This window comes from Passer montanus, unplaced genomic scaffold (assembly GCF_014805655.1).
Source record: "Passer montanus isolate IOZ18808 unplaced genomic scaffold, ASM1480565v1 scaffold24, whole genome shotgun sequence".
Taxonomy (NCBI): domain Eukaryota; kingdom Metazoa; phylum Chordata; class Aves; order Passeriformes; family Passeridae; genus Passer; species Passer montanus.
The window spans coordinates 1867242-1890565 of NW_024367037.1; the positions used below are offsets into that span (position 1 = coordinate 1867242).

Below are 23324 nucleotides of genomic sequence, written 5' to 3' on the forward strand. Positions count from 1 at the left end.
CTTCCCCCAAGAACTACCAAAGATCATAGCTTGTTATGTAAGAGTTACAGAAACTCAACATCTGCTAGCAGCTGCTGCCTCAAAAATCATGAAAGCTCAGCAGTGTTCACTCCTGTGTGAAAGAACCCATTTTACTTGCCTAGGGCAGAAAACCGTGTTCCTGAGAAAGGGTAAAGATCCTGCCAAACAGCTGGTTTGTTTTAGCCCTGAGTGAGGCAGTCACTCCCTGGCCCTTCTGCAAAACACAGGCCACTATTCTGGAAATCACGTTTGTTTTTTATCCAACTGAACTGGTAACACAAGCCACAAATTTCTACAACACATACAACTATTGAGTGGCTGGTATTTTGCATATTTATTAATTCTGAGAATGACTGATTGCAAAAATAAGCAAACACTGAGCAATGACAAGTACAGTGATCAGCATGCAATATATGTTACTATTGTAACACAGTGTATGGAAACATGCAATAGTTCTTCCTACTGATTTACCCTGCCATCGGTTCCATCTCTCAGACCTAAATAGCTGCCTCATTACTCTAAAGTAAAAGAATTGCAGAACATCTGTCAAATATCCTATATGACACACTTCCAATACTGTAATTGTCCACAAAAGTGTAATTACTCTGTGTAAAATGCATTAGGACAAGTTGAAAGGCAAGGCTATAATTGTTTCCATGTTTTCACTACAGTAGTCTTCAGCTTTAAAATTACAGTATTTTCCTCAAAATAAAAGTTAAGAATATGAATAAATTTTCTTTGTGCTTTCCAACTTGACATTCTGAACACATTCTGAACAGTGCAGCCTAATAAAAAAATTAGCCAGATATTAAATAACTTATGTGGCCTATAAGAAACCACCTATAATTTTTCTCTACAAGACAGTTCTTGGTTTGTACATCAGCATTCACACACTTGAATGTCTAACATACAAAGTCGGTACACTAATCAAAAGAGAAATCAGGCCATCATTAGAATACAAGAAATTTGTTCACAAAAGACTTTTTAAGTGAGCCAGAAATTTATCTATTCAATTCAAATCACTAAAAAAATAAAGTCTTATGCCAACTGGAAAACTGTATTTTGCTATTCCATTTTTAGACTGTATTTTCAGATACAGAAGCCATTTGTCTAAAATATAAGTGGTGTCTTAAACTGTTTTTACATACATACATCCAAGATATGAATACATACTTTCACTGCAGAATTATGTACAATATTATGTATTCTACAACTGCTCAGAATACAGTGGAGTTTTTTTTTACTGACCTCAATTTCCACAGAATTGTGAAATTGACATAAAGTAAGCCACAGAATTTCAAACCTAAAAGGGGAAAAAGATAGGGAAGGATGGAGGAAAAAAAAATATACAGTGAAACTGTAACACATGATGCTCCGAAGTCTTCATGTAGCATCCTACTTGCAGTATCATCATATTCAGATAAAAATTAACAGAAATGGCCTTTGACAGTACTTCTACATATTAAATTCTGTAAGGTGGAACAAAAGTAGTTTACACTGAATTGGCATCTTAAAAATAGTCAAAAACAGGAAGACAAACAGTGAAAGGTAATATATGCATGACATGTTAAAGGAAGAATAAGTCTATTTCAGAAAAATGCTGTATTCAGCATGAAGTTGGCAACATTAATTATGTAACCACTGAGATTTTATCATTACCTTAGTTTAGAATCAAAGTTCATTATACTTCCAAAGTCTGTTAATGAAACGCAGTATGTGCGTTTTAATAGCCTAAGATACAAGATAACTGGAATCAACTTGACCTTTGAAAGCATTAAGATTCAAATTCAGGAAAGGATTTAGTAAACATAAATTAAGGAGCAGTGTCAAGCAGTCACATTTTCATACAGTATCTAGGCAGTTACAGTAGTCAATTATTGTGAGGGGATGGCTGGCCAAAATCCTCTTACACAGAAAAAGGGCAGTTCCTAGATGCAAAACCCTACTCATTTTGTTATACACATGTAGGGCTGCAAAACATTTCACCCCCACTTCCTTCTTATTGAGCTTCCAAGACATCAAAGCAAAGAATCAGGAACAACAATGGAGCCCTGTAATTTGAAGTTTATGCTCCTGACAGGAATACAAAAGCCTGCTTTCTAGGTCCTTGTTCAAGAGCATTAAAAACCCCCAATAAGTTACAAGTAAACTTTTCTCTCTGCCATCTCTGTAATCCTCAAACATTGAACCCTGAATTTAAATAAAAATTTAAAACTGATAGAATCTGTATCTAACTGAACTATAGTCATTCTTTATTTTCAAGGTAGACTCGGTTATCTGCTCTGAATACTGCCAAAGCAGTAAAAACATTACTTTCAATGAGTGTTTAAGCTTGCAAGTGACAAGTTTTCAATCCATCTAACAGGCTACAGCACCTTTAAACAAACAGAATACTCCTAGATACAGAAACATTTCCAGATTCCTGTTTTAGTGTTAGCCAAAACAAAGATGTGTTTGCTGAGAAAAGGAACTCTGTTATGGGTCTTAATAGCATTTTCTGCTAAGACATCACAAATACATTTTAGGTTACCCAGGAGAATTAATCCTAATTAAGCCAAGCTGTAATTTAAACTGACCCAGTCAATTTGTGTAACATCATATGCTGCTGCAGATTCTGATTCAGCTTTAATTTAATTTAACTTTATTAGCAGAGGTCAACACTTCAGAATAAGGGTTTTCTAGACATTATAGTGATCTGAGGCAAGACACCTACAGGTTTCTTCCATCTTCCTCTGTGTTCTTGAGTACTCAGGATATTAAGGTGGAAGTAAGCTGCTCACCTTTCTCCTCTGTGGCTGAGATTTTTAGATGAATTGCAGTGCATATGCAAGGGAAGAGGTAGGAGCTCACAAGAACAGAAATCCCTTTATGCAGCAAATGCTGCAGTGTCTGTACACAAGATACACAACCCTGGACTCATCTACTTCCAAAGTGACAAATCATTTGTAAGCTGAACCTTTGCAAGTGATCAATGATTTTCTCAAGTCTCAAAATCATGTCCTTAATTAGATCTGGTTCCTAAGTGCAAAACTTAATTGACAAGACTCTAAATTACTTGAATCTTGGCTAATCCCCATGGTTTCCTCATTATTACTGAAATATAGGATGCCACATGGGACATTCAAAACAATACAAAGCATTATCCGCAGAAGCCAACTCTCCTTTAGTTAGGGTTCAAAACTTGTTGTTTTACTCTTGATCTAAACATTTTGGAATTTCAATTCAAATCCCAACAAGAAAATAATGCCTAACATTTTTTTTAAACAAGGAAGAACTGCTTTGTTTAATATTTTATATTACATGTATTTGCTAAAGAACTTCTAGAATAAAATTTTGTTTAAATAAAAAGTTGAAATGATATTCAGACAAGATAATGGAAACAGTATCTCCAAAGTCTTTGAGTGGGTCAACTGTTTTCATGAGAGTAGACCAATTTCAAACAACAACCCTAGATTTCATACAGTAATATACCAAAACAACTTGGAGGCCACAGAATACATAGAGCAGAAGCAAGTCATTTTACTTTAGGCACTTGGCTAAAAAAATTAATTTGAAATAAAAACCTAAAATTCATTCTGCAAACCAACAAAATCATAGCAGCTGAACTACATTGTTTATACCTGGATTCCTCTTAATAACTATTAGTATAATTGGAGAATAACAGATAAAAAATAAGTATTAATCCCAAAAAATAATCAAATAAGGAGCAACTGGTTGACTATATATGCATATAAGTCATATAAATAAAAACTAATTGAGGCAAGCAATGATGAAAACAATAAAACATTAACCACTTACGCTCCTGGCCCTTGCCATGTCCATGTGATTGTGTCCTAAGAAAAGAAGTGTGACATTTGCAATTAATTATTGTGCTTTCAACTTTTTACACTGCATACAGCACATCTGAAAATATATTACTGAGAAGCTTTCATGGAAAATTCTATGCTCTCTTTGCCAAAGTTCTTAACCCTTTAGGAATCAGCCTATCTTTTAATCAGCTATATGGCCAAAATGAACACTGTGTGAAACAATAAGAGAGGACAAATCACAGTAAAAGAAGCGAACAAGATGCAAATAGCAAAAAGGGAACAGAGACCTGTAAAGCAATATATAACAGGTACGAAAATAACACTAAAAATCATTCCATTTTTAACTAATATTAAGAAACAGCACAGGAAAAAAGCCTGCACTACTAGGAGATGTGATTTAAGTGTACAAAAAAGAATCTGAAAACCTAAAAATTAGTTCTGTTCTAACTGGGAAAAAAGAGTTAAGTCATTAATGTAAAGACAAGAGGACTAATTAAATTCAGGTTTCTGAAAGACCTGATCAGAAAGATAGTTTTTTTCAAACTACTGAACATGTTCCAGTTCACTTCTATGCTACCAGCCAAACCCATTCTAGAGATTTCAGGTGATCACATGTACCATGACCATGAAAAAACAAGTTAAACTCAAGTTACAAGTTAAATGGTATTATTTACCATTTAGAGCAAAAGGCCACCTAAAGTAAAAATAAAAGAAAGCAAACCCATCCACAAAAGGTGAAAAACATGATTAAAGATCCACTAAAAATTTAAAACTTGACATTTAACAATTATTTTCAATCAAATGAAATAGGATAAAGGAAAAGTCTATCTGCAGCAATCAATTTATCTGCATTAAAAAACCCCACCTCCATGTAGTGACATTTTAGAACTATAATGTGGATAGTTTTACTGTTACACAGTTTCTAGCTACTTTGATGTCTCTGATAATACTGCAAGTAAACATTTTATGGGTTTTGTGTTTTTCCCACAAAGAGCTTTCATTACAAACCATGAGAAACCAGTGTAGATAGCTGATAACTTATCTAGAGACTAGATCTGCCTTATAGATCACCAAGCACCACACATCTCCAACTCAGCTCTCTAAATTGCAACAGCGTAGAGGGAGATAAAGAAAAATGTGATCTCCATGAAAGTGTCTGGATCACTGAACAGTGCATAGGTATTTGCAGATTCCAGCCTCATGCTGACTAGCTGGCAAGTCAAACTCAAGTAAGCCATGTTATCAATCAACATTCCTGCAAGACATTCCCAATGTGAATGCTTTATTTTTGTCAAAATATCAGGATGCATCAGGAATAATGGTCAGAAATGCTATCTAGGGGAAAACAGGATTCTGATCTGCAAGACGCAGATCCATGTTACAGGAGACTCTTATCAGCATAACCAATATCTTTATGATAAAAACAACAAACAGACAAAGTGAAGTAGGATGTTCCCTACATAACTAACTTACCTTTTATATTTATCACAGCTACCAGCTTACACTTCTGGACAACATTCTCTTTGACAGCATTCTTTGCATTTATTGTATCCAAGTAATGAATACTTTAAATTGTGTGGAAGTACATAAAATGATACAATAGCTTGGTTGGAAAGGACCTTTTAAGGCCATCTATTCCAACTCCCCTGCAATGAGCAGGGACATCTTCAACTACATCCTGCTGTCCAGAGCTCCATCCAACGTGACCTTGAATGTTATCCCCTCTGTTATTTCCCCTTAGCAGAGGAGGAAATAAAGAGAAGGGCCATATTCCATAGAGTTTGTATTTGACACAAGAAGATACTGAGAATCATATGCCAACCTTCAAACAGGAGATTGGCTGTGTTTTTATAGGTTCAGTTAACCCTGATATACCAAAACTGTACAAGACCTGCTGCCAAATCTCTTATCAAATAGCACAGTTACTTGTGGAAGACATTTGGACATAAAACACATTTTAAATGGCTCTGTGATATTTAAAGAGGTACATAGTTTATATATTTTCATAGATAACAGCACTCTGACAGAAAATTCAAATGAAGAAACATGGGAAAGAAGGAAAAAAATTGTAAAAAGGATTGCAGTAGAGAACCTATGGGTGCAGACATTAGAGCCTGTATTCTAATTCAAATATAGGTAATAGCTCTCAGGCATCCAATACCTAAAATATTACCAATCTAGACAACCAGTAGCAAAATTTGGAATATCAGGTCTAAACAACATTTTGAGCCTTAAAATTTCTTTCTGCTCATGCATCAAGAAGAGAAACATATTAAAATATTGCTACTAAAAAGCACTGATACAGGACCAGAGATGTCATCTAATACAAACAGCCACAAGCCCCAAGTTGACTGTTTTTCGGGAAGCAACTCTAAAAAAATAAATATAAAACACAGAGCTCTTCACAGCAATCAGAACTAGATTTATTTGCTAGAAAAAAACCCTGAATTTACTTCTTCCCTTTTACCATGTTTCAGCCCACTGCAGAACAGTAGTGCTTTCCCTAGCTCTTCAACACACTACAATGAAATAAACACGCCAGAGTGCAGACACCTATTACATTCACCCCAGGCTCTGATCTCAAAAACCCTCTCAAAACAGGCAGGTGCACTCAAATCCAAGACTGTTCTCATCTATACTGTAGAACTCAAAGCTCTGAACATAGATCAGAGCAGGCACTTCAAGCAAAACACAGCGGGGTGACTGCACCTAATGTATATCTGCAGTTCACTGGCTAAGCAAAGATCTTAAGAAGTTCCTTTCTAAACCTAAAATTATAATATGCATCAGTCAAACAAGGCAACAAATAGAAAGCCAGAGACATTTAAAATTTGCTAAAAATGTTATCCTAATGTATGAAAACCAATTCTCATTCCCTACTCTGTTCTTACATGTGTTTTGGTTTAATCCCAGCTGGCAACTAAGTACCACACAGCTGCTTGCTCCCTCACTCCTCCTCCCCTGCGGTGGCAGGAGAATTAGGAAGAAAAGGTAAGTCTTGCCTTCTAGATTGAGATAAGAATAGCTCAAAAATTCAAACAAAATAATCTAACTCCACATTCCTAACTAAAATAAATCCCACCTTTGTGTACCACATCATATTCCTTCTGCATCTCTTCCTTCTAACTCTGATGCAACTCTTCTGCAATCCCCAAGCTAATATAAAAATAAAGCAGTAATAGCAATTATCACTCCTCTCATTAATGCTTAGACCTTTGGAAGGTCTCAAGGAATTAGATCATAGGAGGTTAAATGACTCAGTAAGGCACTGAAAACGAAGTGTTTTACAGCAAGTAAAAGCAATAGGAAAAACTTAAGTCCCATACACAAACTCAGGCCAGCTCAAAATGGATATCTTTATAACTAGTTAGAATTTCTTTTATGACATTTTTGCAGTAACATAAAAATTATGAATATTTTCATTTACATTTATATTGTTCTCAACATTAGAAGCTCACAAATTTCTGTTGGTAAAGTGTTAGGAACATTTACTATTGGTTTACAAACAGTGAGTATTATGTACTACAGGCAATAATGACATTTCAGTATGCACCTGGATTTTGAAGATATTTACAAAATAACATTTGACAGCTTTATATTGCTATGGGCTTAACATTAACAAAAAGTTAAAAGGCATATTAATATGACATAAGCCACAAGCATGTTTACCATTTTAAATGGCAGTGCCATCAAAACTTCAAACTATTTTTTGAAATTAATATTTCTTCCTGAAAATGTAACAATTATGTAACGAAAAATCCCAGGCAGCCTGCTACAATGCACTTGATACTATGTAAGCATACCAGGCTGCTACTCTTGTCACAGCATCTGCCAAGATAATTTTGGGGTTTGTTACTGCAAACTACTTGATTGCCATTACACCATGACTCAGCTAAGAGCAAATGGTGGCTGTGTATATAAACTTTGCATGGATCCTTTTCTTTTTTAATCAAGCATATGTTTTATATCCACCTGTAAATGACAGAAAGAACAGTGGATGGAACTATTTGTAAGCTACTCAGGTACCAAGAACAAAACCCTTCCTTAGAACAAGGGTTCTCAAGTCAGAGATGTTCTGATGTGACCTGCATCAGTAATAGCGGTCCTTATTTTACTTCTGACACTCTTCATACCCTCCTTAAGTAACTTCCACTTCAGAAGGGGACAAAAACTTCATATCTTGTAAATAAACACTATAATCTGCATTTTACCTGAATATAATTTACATTGGAGGACTAGTGCAAACTGGCTAATTCCTTAGCCAAGGGCATGGTGAATGTAAAACAGACAAGATGATGCTTTATAAAGGTGCAGAGGACCTCAACACATTGTCTTATACCATTCAGCCAGTCACAGTAATTCATGTCTAACACCCCCAAAGGCAGGAGATGCAGAAACATCTTCCAGCAATAAATGACATTAAGGAAACTCTCCAGCAAGCACTGGAAGAACAGGGAGCACTTAGGAAAACAGATCCTGGACAGAAATTGCCATTTGTCGAGTACCTCTTGTAACAACCTGAACAACTTTCAAAGAAGAAACATTTAAACTGTCTAATATTGCTTGAGGCTTAATGAATAAATGCTTAACAAACAATAACTTAGGAATGATTTTTGAATTTTTAAGTCTAAAAGTTTATACAAGGGCCAATGCACTTAAAGGAAAATACCCTGAATTTCCAAGGACACTGCAAGCTGAACTTACCAGTTTGTTTGGATAACGTAAAACCACTGGCTGTACAGGAACCCCAGGAATAAATGCTCCTAGAAGGCACATACAATACAGAAATAATTAATAGTGAATTTTGGCAGAGAAGAGATTTACTGCAGCAAGAAAAAATTATACAACTAACAGACTGATAGGAAGTAGCTGATGGTGAAACAACAGGATCTGAAAGTAGCCTCAAAAGTAATCAAAAAAAAGCAAGCACTGGAGAATGACAATGTATATACTCCTTTTCAGCAGACAGCTAATTAAAAATGTTTGTTTACATTATCTCTCAAATTATCCTCTACCACTTATACATATTGTCATTTACACAAGTCAAAGCTTAGAACCAAATTCAGCTCAATAAATGAATATAAAAAATGAACGTGCACAAGACGGTTCAATTAATTTATTCCCTGTGGTCAACAATATTTTTGGTAAAGACCTTGGGCTTTCTTATGTAAAAGAAGCCTTCCATTTTTATCTGAAAAACAATAATTTATAGGCAATTTGTCATCTCTGAAATAACAGAATTAATGTCACTTCTATTCTGTAGCTATGGGAAAACTAATAGTTACAAACTGAACTAAAGCTATATTGAACTAGAGCTATTATTCAAAAGCATTGCTTCACTTCATGGGAAAATTACAGTTCTGATAAACAAGCAGTACAAGTTCTATGTCATTTGCTAAACATTTTCTTGGTTTCTAATACAAAGATTGGGTAAGCATAATAAGTATCTTGTTCAAGACTTCTTTTAACATCTCTTTCTCTCATGAAGAAATTAAGAATTTCACCCAAATTATGTTATTCTTGACAGTTCACTAAGGTCTCCCTAATATTCCAATCAAAATTAAGAACTGAATAATTGAAGTACACTGTATTCCTAGCATAACATTTGCTTTACAAAATAACTGTTAGGACTTAAAAGGAATTTATGGACTATCAACATCTTTAAATGAAGATGGTCTGTATAGAATCCTTAAGAGATTTGGAGGCCAGTGGTACCTTCTGCTCAGTCTCAAAGAACAGTCTGAGCAACTTTCCAAATAATTCAAAGCTGACAAAAGCTGAGTGGTAGATGACAACACTACCATTTATACACAAAGCCAAGAAAATGTGTAGTTAGAGCAAGGAGCATAGGCCATGTTAGTAGAACGGGGAAAAGCATCCAGATAGAAATAACTTGAATAGAGACTTAAAGTAACATGATATAAGTGAGGAATTTTGAAGCAAAGGATTTCTGGAAGACTGGATGGATACAGATGCATGTTTCAGTAGGAAAAGTAAGACAGTCAAGAGGCAGACAGCAGCATGTACTAGACCAGAGCAGAGGAAAATAGAGTGAGAATGTAAGGATGAAATACATGGTGCCTGGAATGTCTATGGCATAGCGGGTGAGCAGGAAATCGGGGCTTCACATGAAGAATTCAGGCTAGCTTTCAAAGCATGGTCAGGATTCAGGTGGAGAGAGAAGGAGAGCAAAGAGCTACAGAACAGATGTTTCCCTAATCACCATTTCTTCATCTAAAAAGGTAAGAGCTGAGAGAAAAGTCTGAGATTCTGAGATTCCTTCAGGCAAATGAATCAGTGCAAGGAACCACAGTGCTGACTCACTGCATGATATTCCAAGAGTGATATTTAAATTGCAAGCCAAACAAAACACAAGACACACAGTAAGACCAGAAACTAGGCAGAAAACTAGGAAGTCCAGAAACACATTCACAGCTGCCTTGCTCACTGAAGCTCCTTTATTGACCATCTCCCTACCTACATGATAAAGGCAAGTTTGCATTAAAGATTAGTGGTTTGCTGCAGTACTGGCATTTGTCCCTACTGGAAATGCAGTTTACAGCTGCAGCAACGTTCAGCATTACAACCTCTACTAATCTGATAAATCAAAAGGGTGATATTACTGAAAAGAGCTTAGAACATGGATGTTATGTAAAAATTGTAAAAAATGGCAGCCTCTGTTACAGTGTTACATGGGAAACATTTTTGTGCCATCTTCACCAGAATGCAACTCCACAGAAGAGTTAGAGAAGGATCAGCCAAATACAACAGAGATCAAATGCTGGGCAGCCTGAAATAGATACACTACAAAGCTTAAGGTAGTAGTGAGTATGTAAATGCTGCATGACAGACCCAATATAGGAAATGAAGGGGGCAAGGGAAAAAAAAAAGGCAAAAAGACACAAACATAAACAAAAACCCAGTAAGAAACATTACTCCTCCAGTTCATATGTATCTCAGAAGCCAAGAAAAAACCTGAATTATTGAAACTGTTTTGTTCAATAGTAGAATTACAATCTTCCCGTAGCATCAAAATTTATATTCCTATTTCACCCTATTACAAGGTTTTTAACTCAACTTCTGCAACAGCAAGCAAATTAAAATGCAACTGGTATTTCAGAAAATGAAGATACAAGGACATTCTGTAGAGAACAGAGAAATGAGCATAATACCTACCAGGTTTGAATGTAATTAGACAGGATCGGTTTGTGCAAGTGCCCTCTGGGAATATCATTATCTTGAAGTAAAAAAAAAGTTTACTTTTAAGAACTATTTCAATGTGAATTTATTTATAAACACATTTTTAAAGCTGCTATTAACTGATTACAGCAAAAATGTTCTCCGGGAAAGACAGTTCAGTTAGAGTAAAAAAAAAAAAAGTTGCTGAAGATGTCAAGTAAACTTCTACCTTAATAGGAAAAATATTTTTCTTTATCTGTGATTTTGTCTCTTTCTTGTCCTCCAATAATAATTGTATTTATTGGAACACTAACAATGACAAGAAACACTTGTTAAGTATGAGTATTTTCACTGAAGATTTTGGTGCTAGATAAAGTATCATAGTCTGTTGTGTACCAGAACAAAATTCCTGCTTACAGGCTAAGAAAATAGTTATTTTCTCTTTGCTATTACTTGCCATGTGCACAGATGCCCAAATGACAGACACTGAAAATACCTGAAGAGAATTCTAAAAAAAAGGAGCAAAAACACTTAAGTTGAACCAATTCAGCAGAACAGGGTAAACTGTACAAGAACAAACCAAGCCCCCCAAATCCATATTATAAGGGAAAAAAGCAATGGACTGGGACTAACATTACTAGTTTTATTGCCCACTCTGCCCTAGCTTGCTTTGAAATCTAATGATGAAACTCATGATGCAAAAGCTGTAAATTACCTGTTGCATGGTTTATAGCTGTCTAAACATTTTTGCAGTCCAGTATGCAGAGGTACACCCACTGTCAGCAGCAATAATCCCATAAAAAATATACAGTACCCTAAATCTCAAAAAAATCACAGGAATGCTTCAAATTTGTAAAATAATCACACGCTTCTAGGAATCTGAGATCTTATATATCATCCTTTCCTTCCCATTGCTCTCTTTCAAGGCACATTATAAATAGCCTCATTTAAGGTGCAGAAAAAAGCCCTGAGCCACTTGTTCTGTCCATATTTTCATCATGTGTTTTAACAGAGGTGGTTGCTGGAACATCCAAATTTTTTGGGCTGCCTTGCCCAGTATCACATCTCCAACAACAGCAATGCCATAATCTTGCAAAGGACAAGAACATACAGTGCTTTTCCAGGTATTCTGCTGAGCACTTCATTTTTTTCCTCTTAGGGGACTTCCTCACCTACTGTGGTCTGTCCATTTAGTACCACTTAAGAGCTGTCTAGCCATGTACTTACCCAGTTTCCCCCAAAACACAATGCAATGACAGACAGATGAGAATCTTACATTTTATCTTCTAGAAAGAGGGGGTGGGGGAAATTTCACACACACTCACACCACCCCAAACCACCTAAAGCCACCAACAATGAAAAAAAGCAAACTGCATATCCAAAGCCTGAAAATGCCAAATACCATCTCTTACAGAGTAGCAGAATACAGTACCTGTGGCCATTTACCATCAGACTGGGCACGCCTCTTTATCTCTTCAACAGTTTTCCTGCGAGAATCCTGGTCTGACCGAGATACAAATACTGGTCGGATATATTTGATCAGAGCTGAAGAGGAGGGAAAACAAAAACAAGGACCAGCCTTTATTTTCCCGTTGTTTGAAAAAGATCTCCCACCCCCTCCATACATCCCCACTCCCCCACCACCACCAATAAGTCCTCCGGACAAAAATTTTTGTTAAAAGAATGTAACTACTTTACTATATTACACTGCAAAATCCAATACTCAGCTGAATTATTGCAGCTTTATTGAAATATTTTCTTAAGTTTCTGTGAGGAAAACAGTTTTAAAAATTATGGCATTTTGTAGTTTTTCAGTTTTTAATAGATCAATACATACAACATTACAGATAATGTAAAACATGATGGTACATATTATGCAGTTTTCTGCAACAATGCAGCTGTGGCTGTCTACAGGCCATTTCCTTCCTCCACAAAAAACACACAGTCTATAGCCACTCCTAAACCAGCAAAGCAGCAGGAATCTCCCTGCTACCTAAGTTCTTGTAAAAGACATCCTGTCAGTCAAACTGTCTCTGTCTTTAGAGCTTTTGTCTTCCATGACAGCTCAGCTCCACTAAAGGTACAGCACCCAAGATATTATACACAGTGATGTTATTTTTTGTGAAGAATCAGTGTCAACAGAAAAGGCATGCTCATTTTCTCACTTGTCACTTGTTTGCCTGTTCCTCATACCAGATGAATTAGATCTCAGACATCCTCTTTCTGGCTCAGTGGGAAACCTCTTGTATGTAGCCAGACACAAAATGAACATGAGCAAAAAATCAGAAATCAATCCACAAGATACTCTCCATGCAAGCCTGTCACAAGGATACCAAAGAATACTTTCAAAACAATAAGAAGCCCATACAGCTCTTTTGCAGTGTCTAAAAGCACTACAAGAGAAGGACCCTCAAATACAGCACTCCGTGCCTTTATTTAAGCAGGTTGTCTTCCAAAACCTTTTAATAATTTTTGTATCACGTAATCTTACTTGAAGGTTCAAGAGTCACTAAAACATCAGCTATTCTACGTGCAGCAGATACAGTTTTCATTTTTCCAGCCCCTGTGAGAAGAGTTCACTGACACTGTATAATCTGCTTTTGTCAAGGATAGACTTGCTACATTAATGGATCAGCCAGTGCTTAAAGCGTGAAGAAAAAAACACAGTGTAAGGAATTATAGCCCTGTACTCAGCAAAAGCTGCTGGTTATGGTGTTATCCCACTGGAAGTTTAGCCATCAACTCACCAAAATCCTTCAGTGATGAAGGTTCTGAGAAACTAATCTGTCAGACTTTACAGCAAGTTCCCAAACATTCAGCCAGCCTCTGAAATATTGCTTTTATCCCATAAGCTGCCAAGGCTCAGGAGGCAGTGTACCAGAAAAGTTACCGTGCTCTTGTACTTTTTCCTACATGCCCACTCTTAGACAATATCTATAGAATATTGCATGTCAGGGGAGCAAAGATCATCTTTGGCCAGCTGGGGTTAATGTCAAGGCAAGGTAAAAACAAACAAAAAAGCCCCAAAACAAACCACAAAAAGACTAACACATAAAGAATAAGGGGAAAAAACCCCATAAACATAGAACAAGCAATAAAAACAACAAGGGAAACCACATTTGGTATCATAATTGTTTTCTTCTTAGTAATGCTACTCCTGAGTTTGCCCCACTGTTGCAATTTACTACTCCACAACAAAAACATTATAAAGGAAAGCAAAAGATCCAACATCCCCAGCCTTCACTTGGAAGTTTCTTTTACATTAGGCCCAAATGACAGAATTTAGGTTACTTCAGGCCAATGAATGAATAAGATAATTCCAGAACTCCTAGGCTCTTCTGAGGACATGCTGCAAGCAGGGTCTTATTTATCACGCATGAAATTAAGCAAGCAGACAGATTTTCCTTTGGGCAGTGTGACAGAAAACATCAGACTACACTGATGTCATCAGTATCTGAGAACTGTACAGTCAAGATGGGCACACTTGGGAGCTTCACTGGTACAACCTTCCCAAAAGCAAGCTACTGTAATGTTACTAAGCTCCAGAGGAACACCGGGTGAGTTATCTTACAAATGACCAGCACCACAAACAGCAACACACCTCCGTGCAAAGAAAAATTACTCTGGTATGCAGAAAGACAGAGGCAACTGAAAGCTTCCTATGGATTTCTCCCGCCTGTTGAATTAGCATATTAGGGTAGTTACATTAAGCCTTACTTCCTTAGACATTGGACTAAAAAGGTTGACAGAATTCTTGTTTTAATATTAAACAGCAACTGAAGGTCCTGTGAGACACCAGCTACCAGGCCCTCAGTGGTTAAGTCCAACACTTTAAGTGAACTTGAAACTCTCAGTCATCAGTAAAAAGCTGAAAATACACACCAAGGGAAAGCTAAATTTTGCTTTTCTTAACTACTTCTGAAAACAGAGCACAAGTCTACACAGACCTTTACTTTCACCACATATTTTCATGTTCAGTAAACACACAAATCTGAAAATTCAAAGGCTGTATACCAAGTCGATCTGTTCAAGTCAGGAGCAGGGCCAAAGGTCTGTAAAGAGAAGCTGAAAAACATACCAAATAGGAGCCAAGACGAGACCGCGGTAAGAAGTTAAGTTTAAACACAGGGAGAAAGTACCTAAGGTAGTGTATGATGCAAGGAATAGGCAGGACTAGGGTGAAGTCAGGCCAGAAGTGAAAGCATAAAATGCTTCAGACAGCTGGCATACTGAGCAACTAAAGGAAACAAGCAGAACTCTGCAATGTGTTCAATAAACAGAACATAATCATATGCTCTTCTGCTCAGCAATTTAATTGTCCAAGACTGGCTGTAACCAGATAGTAAGACCACAGCTCAAGAGTTCAGAGAGTCTGAAAAATGTGCTTGCCCAGCCCCCCTCACTCCATTAAACCCACCCTTGAATTATCAAATCTAGTAGGCAATGACAGAGAATCCGTCAATTCACAAAAGTGATCTTGTGAGTGTCATTATTCCAGCTTTTTCTCTAGCAGTGTCAGTCCTTTTTCATCTAGTCCCTCTCATTCCCAATTTCAGATCATACAAGGAGCCCAGTGGACAGCTGACATGCCGTATTCTACCTTCTTAGGCAGGCATTTCATATGCAATTTAAAAAGTGCTGCCAGTAAATCATTAAAACCTCTGCCTCTCAGGGCAGCCAGAATGCCACAGATATTCTAACCAACATAAAGTTGCTTGAAACAGCCTTTTTAAAGACAGCCTGCAAAAACTCAGTCTTGCTTTAATTAATAGCAGGGTGGCAGCTCCAAGTGATTTCAGAACCGTAACTCCCATGCAATCAATTTCAGCACCAGCACAATGAATATGCAAAACCCATCTTTTTTCCTGATAAGCTGAATACATACGCTTGGTGTCTTCAAACTTCTTAGGACAACAGGGAAAAAAAAATACTTCCCCTCCCTCTTTGCAGGCAAGTATGTGTGAGGAAACCTTGTTTCAATTCAAGACACAAAGTGCTGCATAACACAACAGCAGAAAGTACTGTAGCAAACCATTTACACTGGCAACATCACCACTGGTTCCACAAGGCACCAGAGAACAAAAAAACCTACGGAAAAGACTTGGGGCACTATATACCATTCATCTAAAATGTATCCATACACGCATTTTTGAGTGGGCAGTTACATTTGCACCACTGTAGAATCAGCAACAAACAAAGTGATGGCTGCAAAAGCAGAGAATGCTGAAGTTGAGGCTTTCACTTGGCCTCTCTACCAAACAACACAAAACACCGTGATTACATTCCCCTGACACTCTGAGGGAATCCTACAGAGGCAGCACAATTGGCTCTGCTTGCCTTTAACATGGAGGTAAGCTGTACAAGTAGGCTGCAGTGGGATATTCATTTACAGTATTTACTCCACAGTATGGAAAAAATACAGTTATAGCAGTTGCCATGCTGTGTATTCTGTATTTAGGGGTACAAAACCCATGAAGGAAAAAGGTTGAAAAGCGCTACCTTGGGCTTAGTTTTCAAGAGTTACCTTATTCAAATGTACACGCTTGCAAAATTCTGAACTCTCAACTCTTCTAATGAAATAACACCCAATATGAAAACCGCTCTTAGAAAAGAAGAAATCTACAAGAGGCTCAAAAGCACTCTGAAAGTTATAGGGGAAGAAAACCATTAAGGTTTTCTTACAATTACTTCCTGTGTATATGGACACAGAGACCTCAAAAATGCAAAAACTCCAGAAACATACACACAACAAATACACAAAGTTGTATCAATGCACAAAACTTAATTCAACCAAAATTAGGATCTTTTGCACTTGGAATTACCTTGTTCTTACAAAACAAGTGTTATTATAGTCATGATACTCTATAAGAGATTTGTAAAGCTGGTGGTAGTATCTTATTTTATATATAGATTTATATATAATGTATATATTTCTTTGACTCAAGTCTGAATCAACCACCAAAGATAAATGTATGTCAAGAAAACTTCTCCAAGTTTGACTAAATGCTTAGCAGATGGACCACCTGACTGCAGGCATGCCAAGCATTCATGGCATTAATGAATGGGAGGCAACATTAATGGGAAAGTTCTGTCCCTGCTTCTAAAGAGAAAGGCAGGAAACAGTGCAGCCTATAGGACAAGGAAAGGTCGGTAGTGGGAAGTAAATAATCAGTGCCCTCCTTAGCTTTAACAGAAGCAAATTGTGGTATTTGGCTTGGTCTTTAAAAATGTTAAGGATTCCTTGAGGGACAAAGACTTCTTTTTTATCTCAGACACACCTGCAACACCTGTATGAGGACATGGTTTTATGTTTTAGCTTCTACTGCCAAACTAAAAAGTATTTAAGGCAGGCAGCAGTATTGGTTTGAAGTTTTCCTATATACTGCAGTTTGTAACTTCAATAAATGATATTAACTAGAGATGGTGGTTTGAAAGCATTCCAGCAGCAGTTTAAATGAGAAGTAATTTTTACAGAATTTTCCAGGACTCCAAGCCAAATGATAAACACATACCCGTAACACACAGGTGACAATGCAAGTATTTTAAATCTGAGAGAAGTTCTGCAAGACTGAAATCTTGCAGGACCATCTGGGTGCCCACAGTCTGAAGGAAACACTGAATTTTGAAACAGAGGGTTTTAAAGATGAAATGGATAAGCTTGGCAACAACTTCAAGATGCTGCTCAGAAATGGGGAGCTCAAGTGTGTACTCAAGGCAGGCTACAATGCCAACACAGCACAGGATGTTGGCATTCATCCTAGTGACCTCAGTGTTCAAGGCCCTGATTTACAGTGTATAAATGAGAAGAAATCTCTAATGCCTTCATCTTAGATCAGATTTTTCCATAAGGAGTTTAAGGACTGTTTTAGTGAATCTCATAAGTGTTTAAATGTGGGATTCTCACAGAAGAACTATGGGTTTACCACAGTTCTCTTCCTTGTATTGTATGGAAGGGGTGGGGAGGCACTTGGGATGCAGGACTGGAGGATTAGGTTGCACAACAGAGCTGGTGGGTAATTTGGCACCTTTTAAGTTTTGACATGAAAACATACCCATACCCAGCTAGCCAAGCATAAATACTTTCCCATGAATTACTTTTATTCTCATCTTTTAGTCATGATGCTTGAGAAAAGCCTATAATGCACTTTGAAAAAATGAGCTTGAACAAAAATTCTCGAGTTTACTAGGTGTGGAAAAAACCATCTACAACAGAACTGATAGTTTTATAGCACTGTATGATTCTCCCTTTCTCTGTAGCTCTGCTGTGTTCTGCCAAATACAAATTACCTCCTTCCCCTTTATAAACTTAAGGTAACATAGCATCCTGTACATTTCACGGGTACCAACTCCCTCTCTTTTTCAGAGTGGTGTTAGAGATATTGAGAAGTTGCCTGAAGTTTAAATTAACTTTTCACTTACATTTAGTCTCTAAAAGTTCAGACCACTGAAAATGCTCAAATCATAAAAGTGGTCCAAAGTCCCCATCAATTCATATTTACTGATAAATTTCCTGTCCTTCTTACTGAAGCATTTCTGCAGCAGGACCAATCATTGCAGCATTGAAAAACTACTTTTATCCAGGTTGCTTCAACAGCCAAAAATAAGATAGTGAAGTGTAACTATCCAAAATTTATGCACAAACTTTGTCCTGACTTGAAGTGAGATTCAGTAGACAAAACAGGGAAGTTTAAGGATCTGTACTGATAAATTGATCTGACTTCTCCAGACCATGTAATGTATAACAGACTCCTACATGCATTTTCCCACAGTAAGACTTAAATGGTCCAGCAAAGTTCACATCTCCAGGCTACCAAAACTCTGGAAAATCATTGTACAGAAACATACATCTTCCTTCAGCACCATAACATATTCCATCTGTCTGGCATTCTCTCCTTTCCAGATACTGATTTTTTTTTAATGATCACTGAAATACTGTTTATATATGGGCAAGCAGTTCCTCCCCAGAGTTTGTTAACCTTGTGTGTGTGCCAAATGGATAATTTTCTTCGCTACTGACCACTGACTGAAGAGTTCATAACTCTTATCCCAGAACCAAAGAGCATTTTTAAATCTGGTTTTCTTTGTTTTCCTAAAAAGGATGAATATATCTGTAAGAGTCGCAAGACATAAGTCTGCTTCTGAAATTGGACTTTGGAAACCAGGAGAGCTGCCTTCAAGCTAGACAGCAATAAAAACCATCATACACAAATACACTTGTGGAGTACTTCCAATCCCATAAAGAACAGGCTTTTAATCATCTGGACTTTCAAGTGGATCAGAAGCTTAATATTCCATGACTGACTAACTAAGGGTACAATAATATAGGCAGCTGTTCCAGAAACCTATTAAAATGCTTGCAGAACCAATCTTAGTAACCATTTAGCAATCAGATCATTTTGTGCCTGCTAAAGCACCTGATCCCTCTGGTATACAATGTACAGTGTCTTAATAAGCACCGTCCTTACATCAAAAAGCCAATTTATTTATATCGTACTTGAATATACAGGATGAGGATGTACTCTTCACCCAAAGTCCTCATCCCTGGAAATGATCTTTAAATTTCCTCTGCCACTTCATTTTTTACCTATTTAAGTCTGCTCAGATACTTAAATGAATGTACTTTATTCAAAGCTTCCCAGAAGATTCAGAATAACCATTCACAAGACTCAAGAGATAAGAAGTTTAGGAATATCAGTGACTGGCTCCAAAACCTTACTGAAGATGGTATACCAAGCTTGCAGGACTTACAAAACTGAAGAACACATGATTCTGACCTCTCTGGGATAAATTCTTGATGAATATATAGTGTTGACAATTCACCAGGCAATCCAACAAAAACATGAGCACATTATCACATAATCACAAGAGAACTATCAGTGGTCTGATAACATGAAATGTATTTTTTTATGTGTGTGCATGTAGAGAGGTGGGATTAAAATACTAGATCAAAGGAGATGGTCAGCACTATCTGCTTCACAGAAAACTTCTCTCAAACAGTAACAGATTTTAAAAAACTAGTTTTACTGGGAAGTTCTCACTAATTTTTAAGCAAACTAATCAATACAGTGATTACTACCTCTCTGTTAAGGGCCACTTACTTAAAGAACACAAACTGCTATAATTAATGTTGCTCATATAAAAGTTCACCCCTAAAAACAAAAATGGTTTTTGAACTCTCAATCCCAGTTATGACCTTTGGTATGCCTCAGTCCTGTGGCATTTTTTTGAACATTTCACAAGTAACTACATAACTTTTGTGGCTGCACAGCATAAAGCAAATGCAGCTATAAAAGATGAAACATTCATTTATTTGACTGCACTGTACATTCCAGTAATATTCCATCAAATCACTACATGCTCTCTTTTTCTGTAACTGGTTTTACTCATATATGAACTAAATGAAGTGAATAATTTTTAAAATGTATTGTAGGAAGTCTAGACTTTAAATGGAATCCTGTAAAAGTCACCTCAAAATGAAATTAAATATTTAGAAAATAATTTGATCTTCTTAATACATGTTATTTGTGTTACATTCAGGGGAACTACAATCTCCATATCCCTACAGATTCTCCTGACTCCAACTGAATCTACCATGTGGGGATACTTAGTAGCTATTATAGCACTGTCAAATGCCATTCTGCCTTTTCATCACATTGCAGTAGCACAACAGGGACTGGAATTACCCCATTTAATTTGGGTCCTCCAGACAGACCACCTTCAAACCAAAGGGAGTTCCACACAGATTACATTCATTTTGCTGAGCCAGCAATTATTAAACAGTCAACTGAGTCACCTGAGAAAGAAGATAAATCAGCCCCTGCTTCCACGTCTGGACTGCTCCTAAAGCCCAAGTTGGCCTGGATACACCTGTGCTGTACAAGACTGCCAACATACTGTCTCACAACAGTATCTTCTTTCAGTACTGAACAGGGGAGTTCAATTTCTTTTTGTTTTCACACTATGCTTGTTTGCATACACTTGTTTTCAAAAACACATGCCTGCCTGCACCCTTTTTCTTTTGGCTCAAAGCATTCTTACATAGATTTTTCACTGCCACAAATTTCTAAACACCATTAGTAAGATATTCAACGAAATTCAGATGCAACTATAGATCTGGCCTGAATTTTACCTCATAAAAGGCAGACCCTTATACGACAAGATTACTGAAATGAAACTTCCATAGCTAACCACTCACAATTTGTGGCTGTGTCTCAGCTTCTGTTTTTGAATGTGACCTTAAAAACACATTGTCTAATTAAATTTCAGAAGGATGTCAGTACCAACAGCCTAATTCCACTTAGTAGCAAAGGATCTCAAAGCTTTTGTTAGACTTTTACATTTAAGAGTCCTACCCATGGCCAAAGTAAAATCTTTTGTCACTTTTATATTACCCATAAAAATCTACACAGTGAGACACAGGGATGTTCTTTGAACTTTGCTGGTCACTAGACACAAGATGGTGGGGGTTGCTTCAACACAGACTTTGTTAAGAAGTCTACAAGCCCAAAAGCTTGTTTTCCCTGTCACAACTGCACCAAAAAATCACAGGTGTCCCTCAAATATTTGTGAGAACATACATGAATAATTCCAAATATAGTATTCAAGCACTACTGACTCAGGCATCTGCTTCTGTCATGACTAAACCCAAGTGCACACCAATCTGCTCCTGTGCTCATCTCTCACACTCTTTTTGAAACTAACTTATTGATGTGTGAAGGATTAGCAGCACTCCCTCAAGGCAGGGTAGTGTTCAGAGCAGACCACATTCTTAAAACACCTTTCTGGGAGGGCACCCCAACTCGCACCAAGTCTTTGTAGACTCAGTCTTTGCTTCCATAGCCCCATCCTAATTTGCTTTTCCATCTGCCAGGTCTTAAAATGTTACAAGTTTCACTGCAAATTAAACCATGAGTTCGGTAGGATTGCTTTGACTTCATAGGGGGATTGGATTTCAGAGAAAGTGGAAAAAGAACATTCCCCTCTGCCTCCTGCCTCAAGTTTTTTATTGACATTCAGAGTTGACCAGTTAAAAAAGAAATTTTGCTATATGGAGAGAATTTTTTCTTCTCTTTCAATCCTTCTCATACACACCCAGTGAACTTCCTAAGCCACCATTTTAAAATTGTTCTTGAAAAATGAAGTATCTACCAACTTACTTCCCCAAACAGGAATATCTTTGCTTTCTGCCTTCATCACAATGGAGGCGAAGGTCATGGTTACTGGAATGGCATCAAAGTAGGAAGAATGGGGAGCCACCGTTAATATTGCTGCTTCTGCTGGCAGTGCCCGTCTGCCTTTTACATTTATCCAGTGGAATCCACCAGCAAGCCACATCATTCTCATTATTGCTTTCAGCAAAATATCCACTATCCTGTAAAAAGTTGGGAAAACAGTTGTTATGTTGCTGCAGGAACACCTTAAAATAATAAAATTAAAAATTACATGCATGACGGAAGTTCAGACAGGATATGATGCTTAAAACAGAGCTGGAACACTGCACACACTCTGTTCTTCTCTTTCTCAGCTGATTTAAAACCATTTTTTAGGCAAGATGCTGTTCAACTTCATTTTATACCTGAACCCTAATTCATTCTAGTCTCCAAAATCGTCATTTAGTACATTGTTAATTTTAATTCAGACTATGACTGTTAAGTTTCTTCTATACAATGCCCAGTAAGGTTTTCTAGTAACACCTAAAAAGCTCTAATAAATTCAGTCCTGAAGTATGCTATTAGGATATTGCCAGAATGCACTTACCCTGATTCTTGGTTTCAAGTTTACCCAAGCAAAAAGGGACAAATATAGGGCAGAAACTCTCAAATATAAGAAGGCCTACAGGATACATATGAGACCTCTGGAAATAGTTTACTTTCTTCCCTTTCCTCATCTTCTCCTAAAGTGATTTTGATTTTTGTTTCTTGTGGATTTTTTATTTTTTTGGTGGGGTGGAGAAAGTTGTGGTGGGTTTTTTTTGTGGAGTTTTGTTTGTTTTTTTAAACTGTCTGACAATCATGAAAAGTGAAACTTTGAATCAACAGAGCACAAAAATCGAACACCACAAATTTTAACACTTACAGGGACTGGAGGCTGGAGAGCAGGGTAACACTGAAAGTTGGAATAAATGAGGAAGGGAGAATCTAAAAAGATTCAAAATAACTGTATGCAAGACTGAAGGCAGACACTTATTCCATTAGTTACTGTATTGACATCTCTCCGAATGAAATGTAAAGTGACATGCCTCTGTGGTTCTGTGATTCCAAACACAATCACCTTCCTTCATGCTAGTGCCAGCTCCTAATTTTAAAATTGTCTATA

The 23324-nt window shown here is 37.0% G+C and overlaps 1 protein-coding gene across 1 annotated transcript in view; it reads right to left on the minus strand.

Annotated features, from left to right (window-relative positions):
- Nucleotides 1-23324, minus strand: part of LPCAT1 (lysophosphatidylcholine acyltransferase 1) — a 61787-nt gene that overhangs the window by 37020 nt on the left and 1443 nt on the right. Inside the window, exons 3-8 of the mRNA XM_039711036.1 lie at nt 22166-22380; nt 12442-12554; nt 11007-11067; nt 8535-8593; nt 3820-3854; nt 1270-1324 (exon numbers count right to left, since the gene is read on the minus strand). Of these exons, the coding sequence (XP_039566970.1) occupies nt 1270-1324; nt 3820-3854; nt 8535-8593; nt 11007-11067; nt 12442-12554; nt 22166-22380 (538 nt within the window). The remainder of the gene's footprint in view (nt 1-1269; nt 1325-3819; nt 3855-8534; nt 8594-11006; nt 11068-12441; nt 12555-22165; nt 22381-23324) is intronic.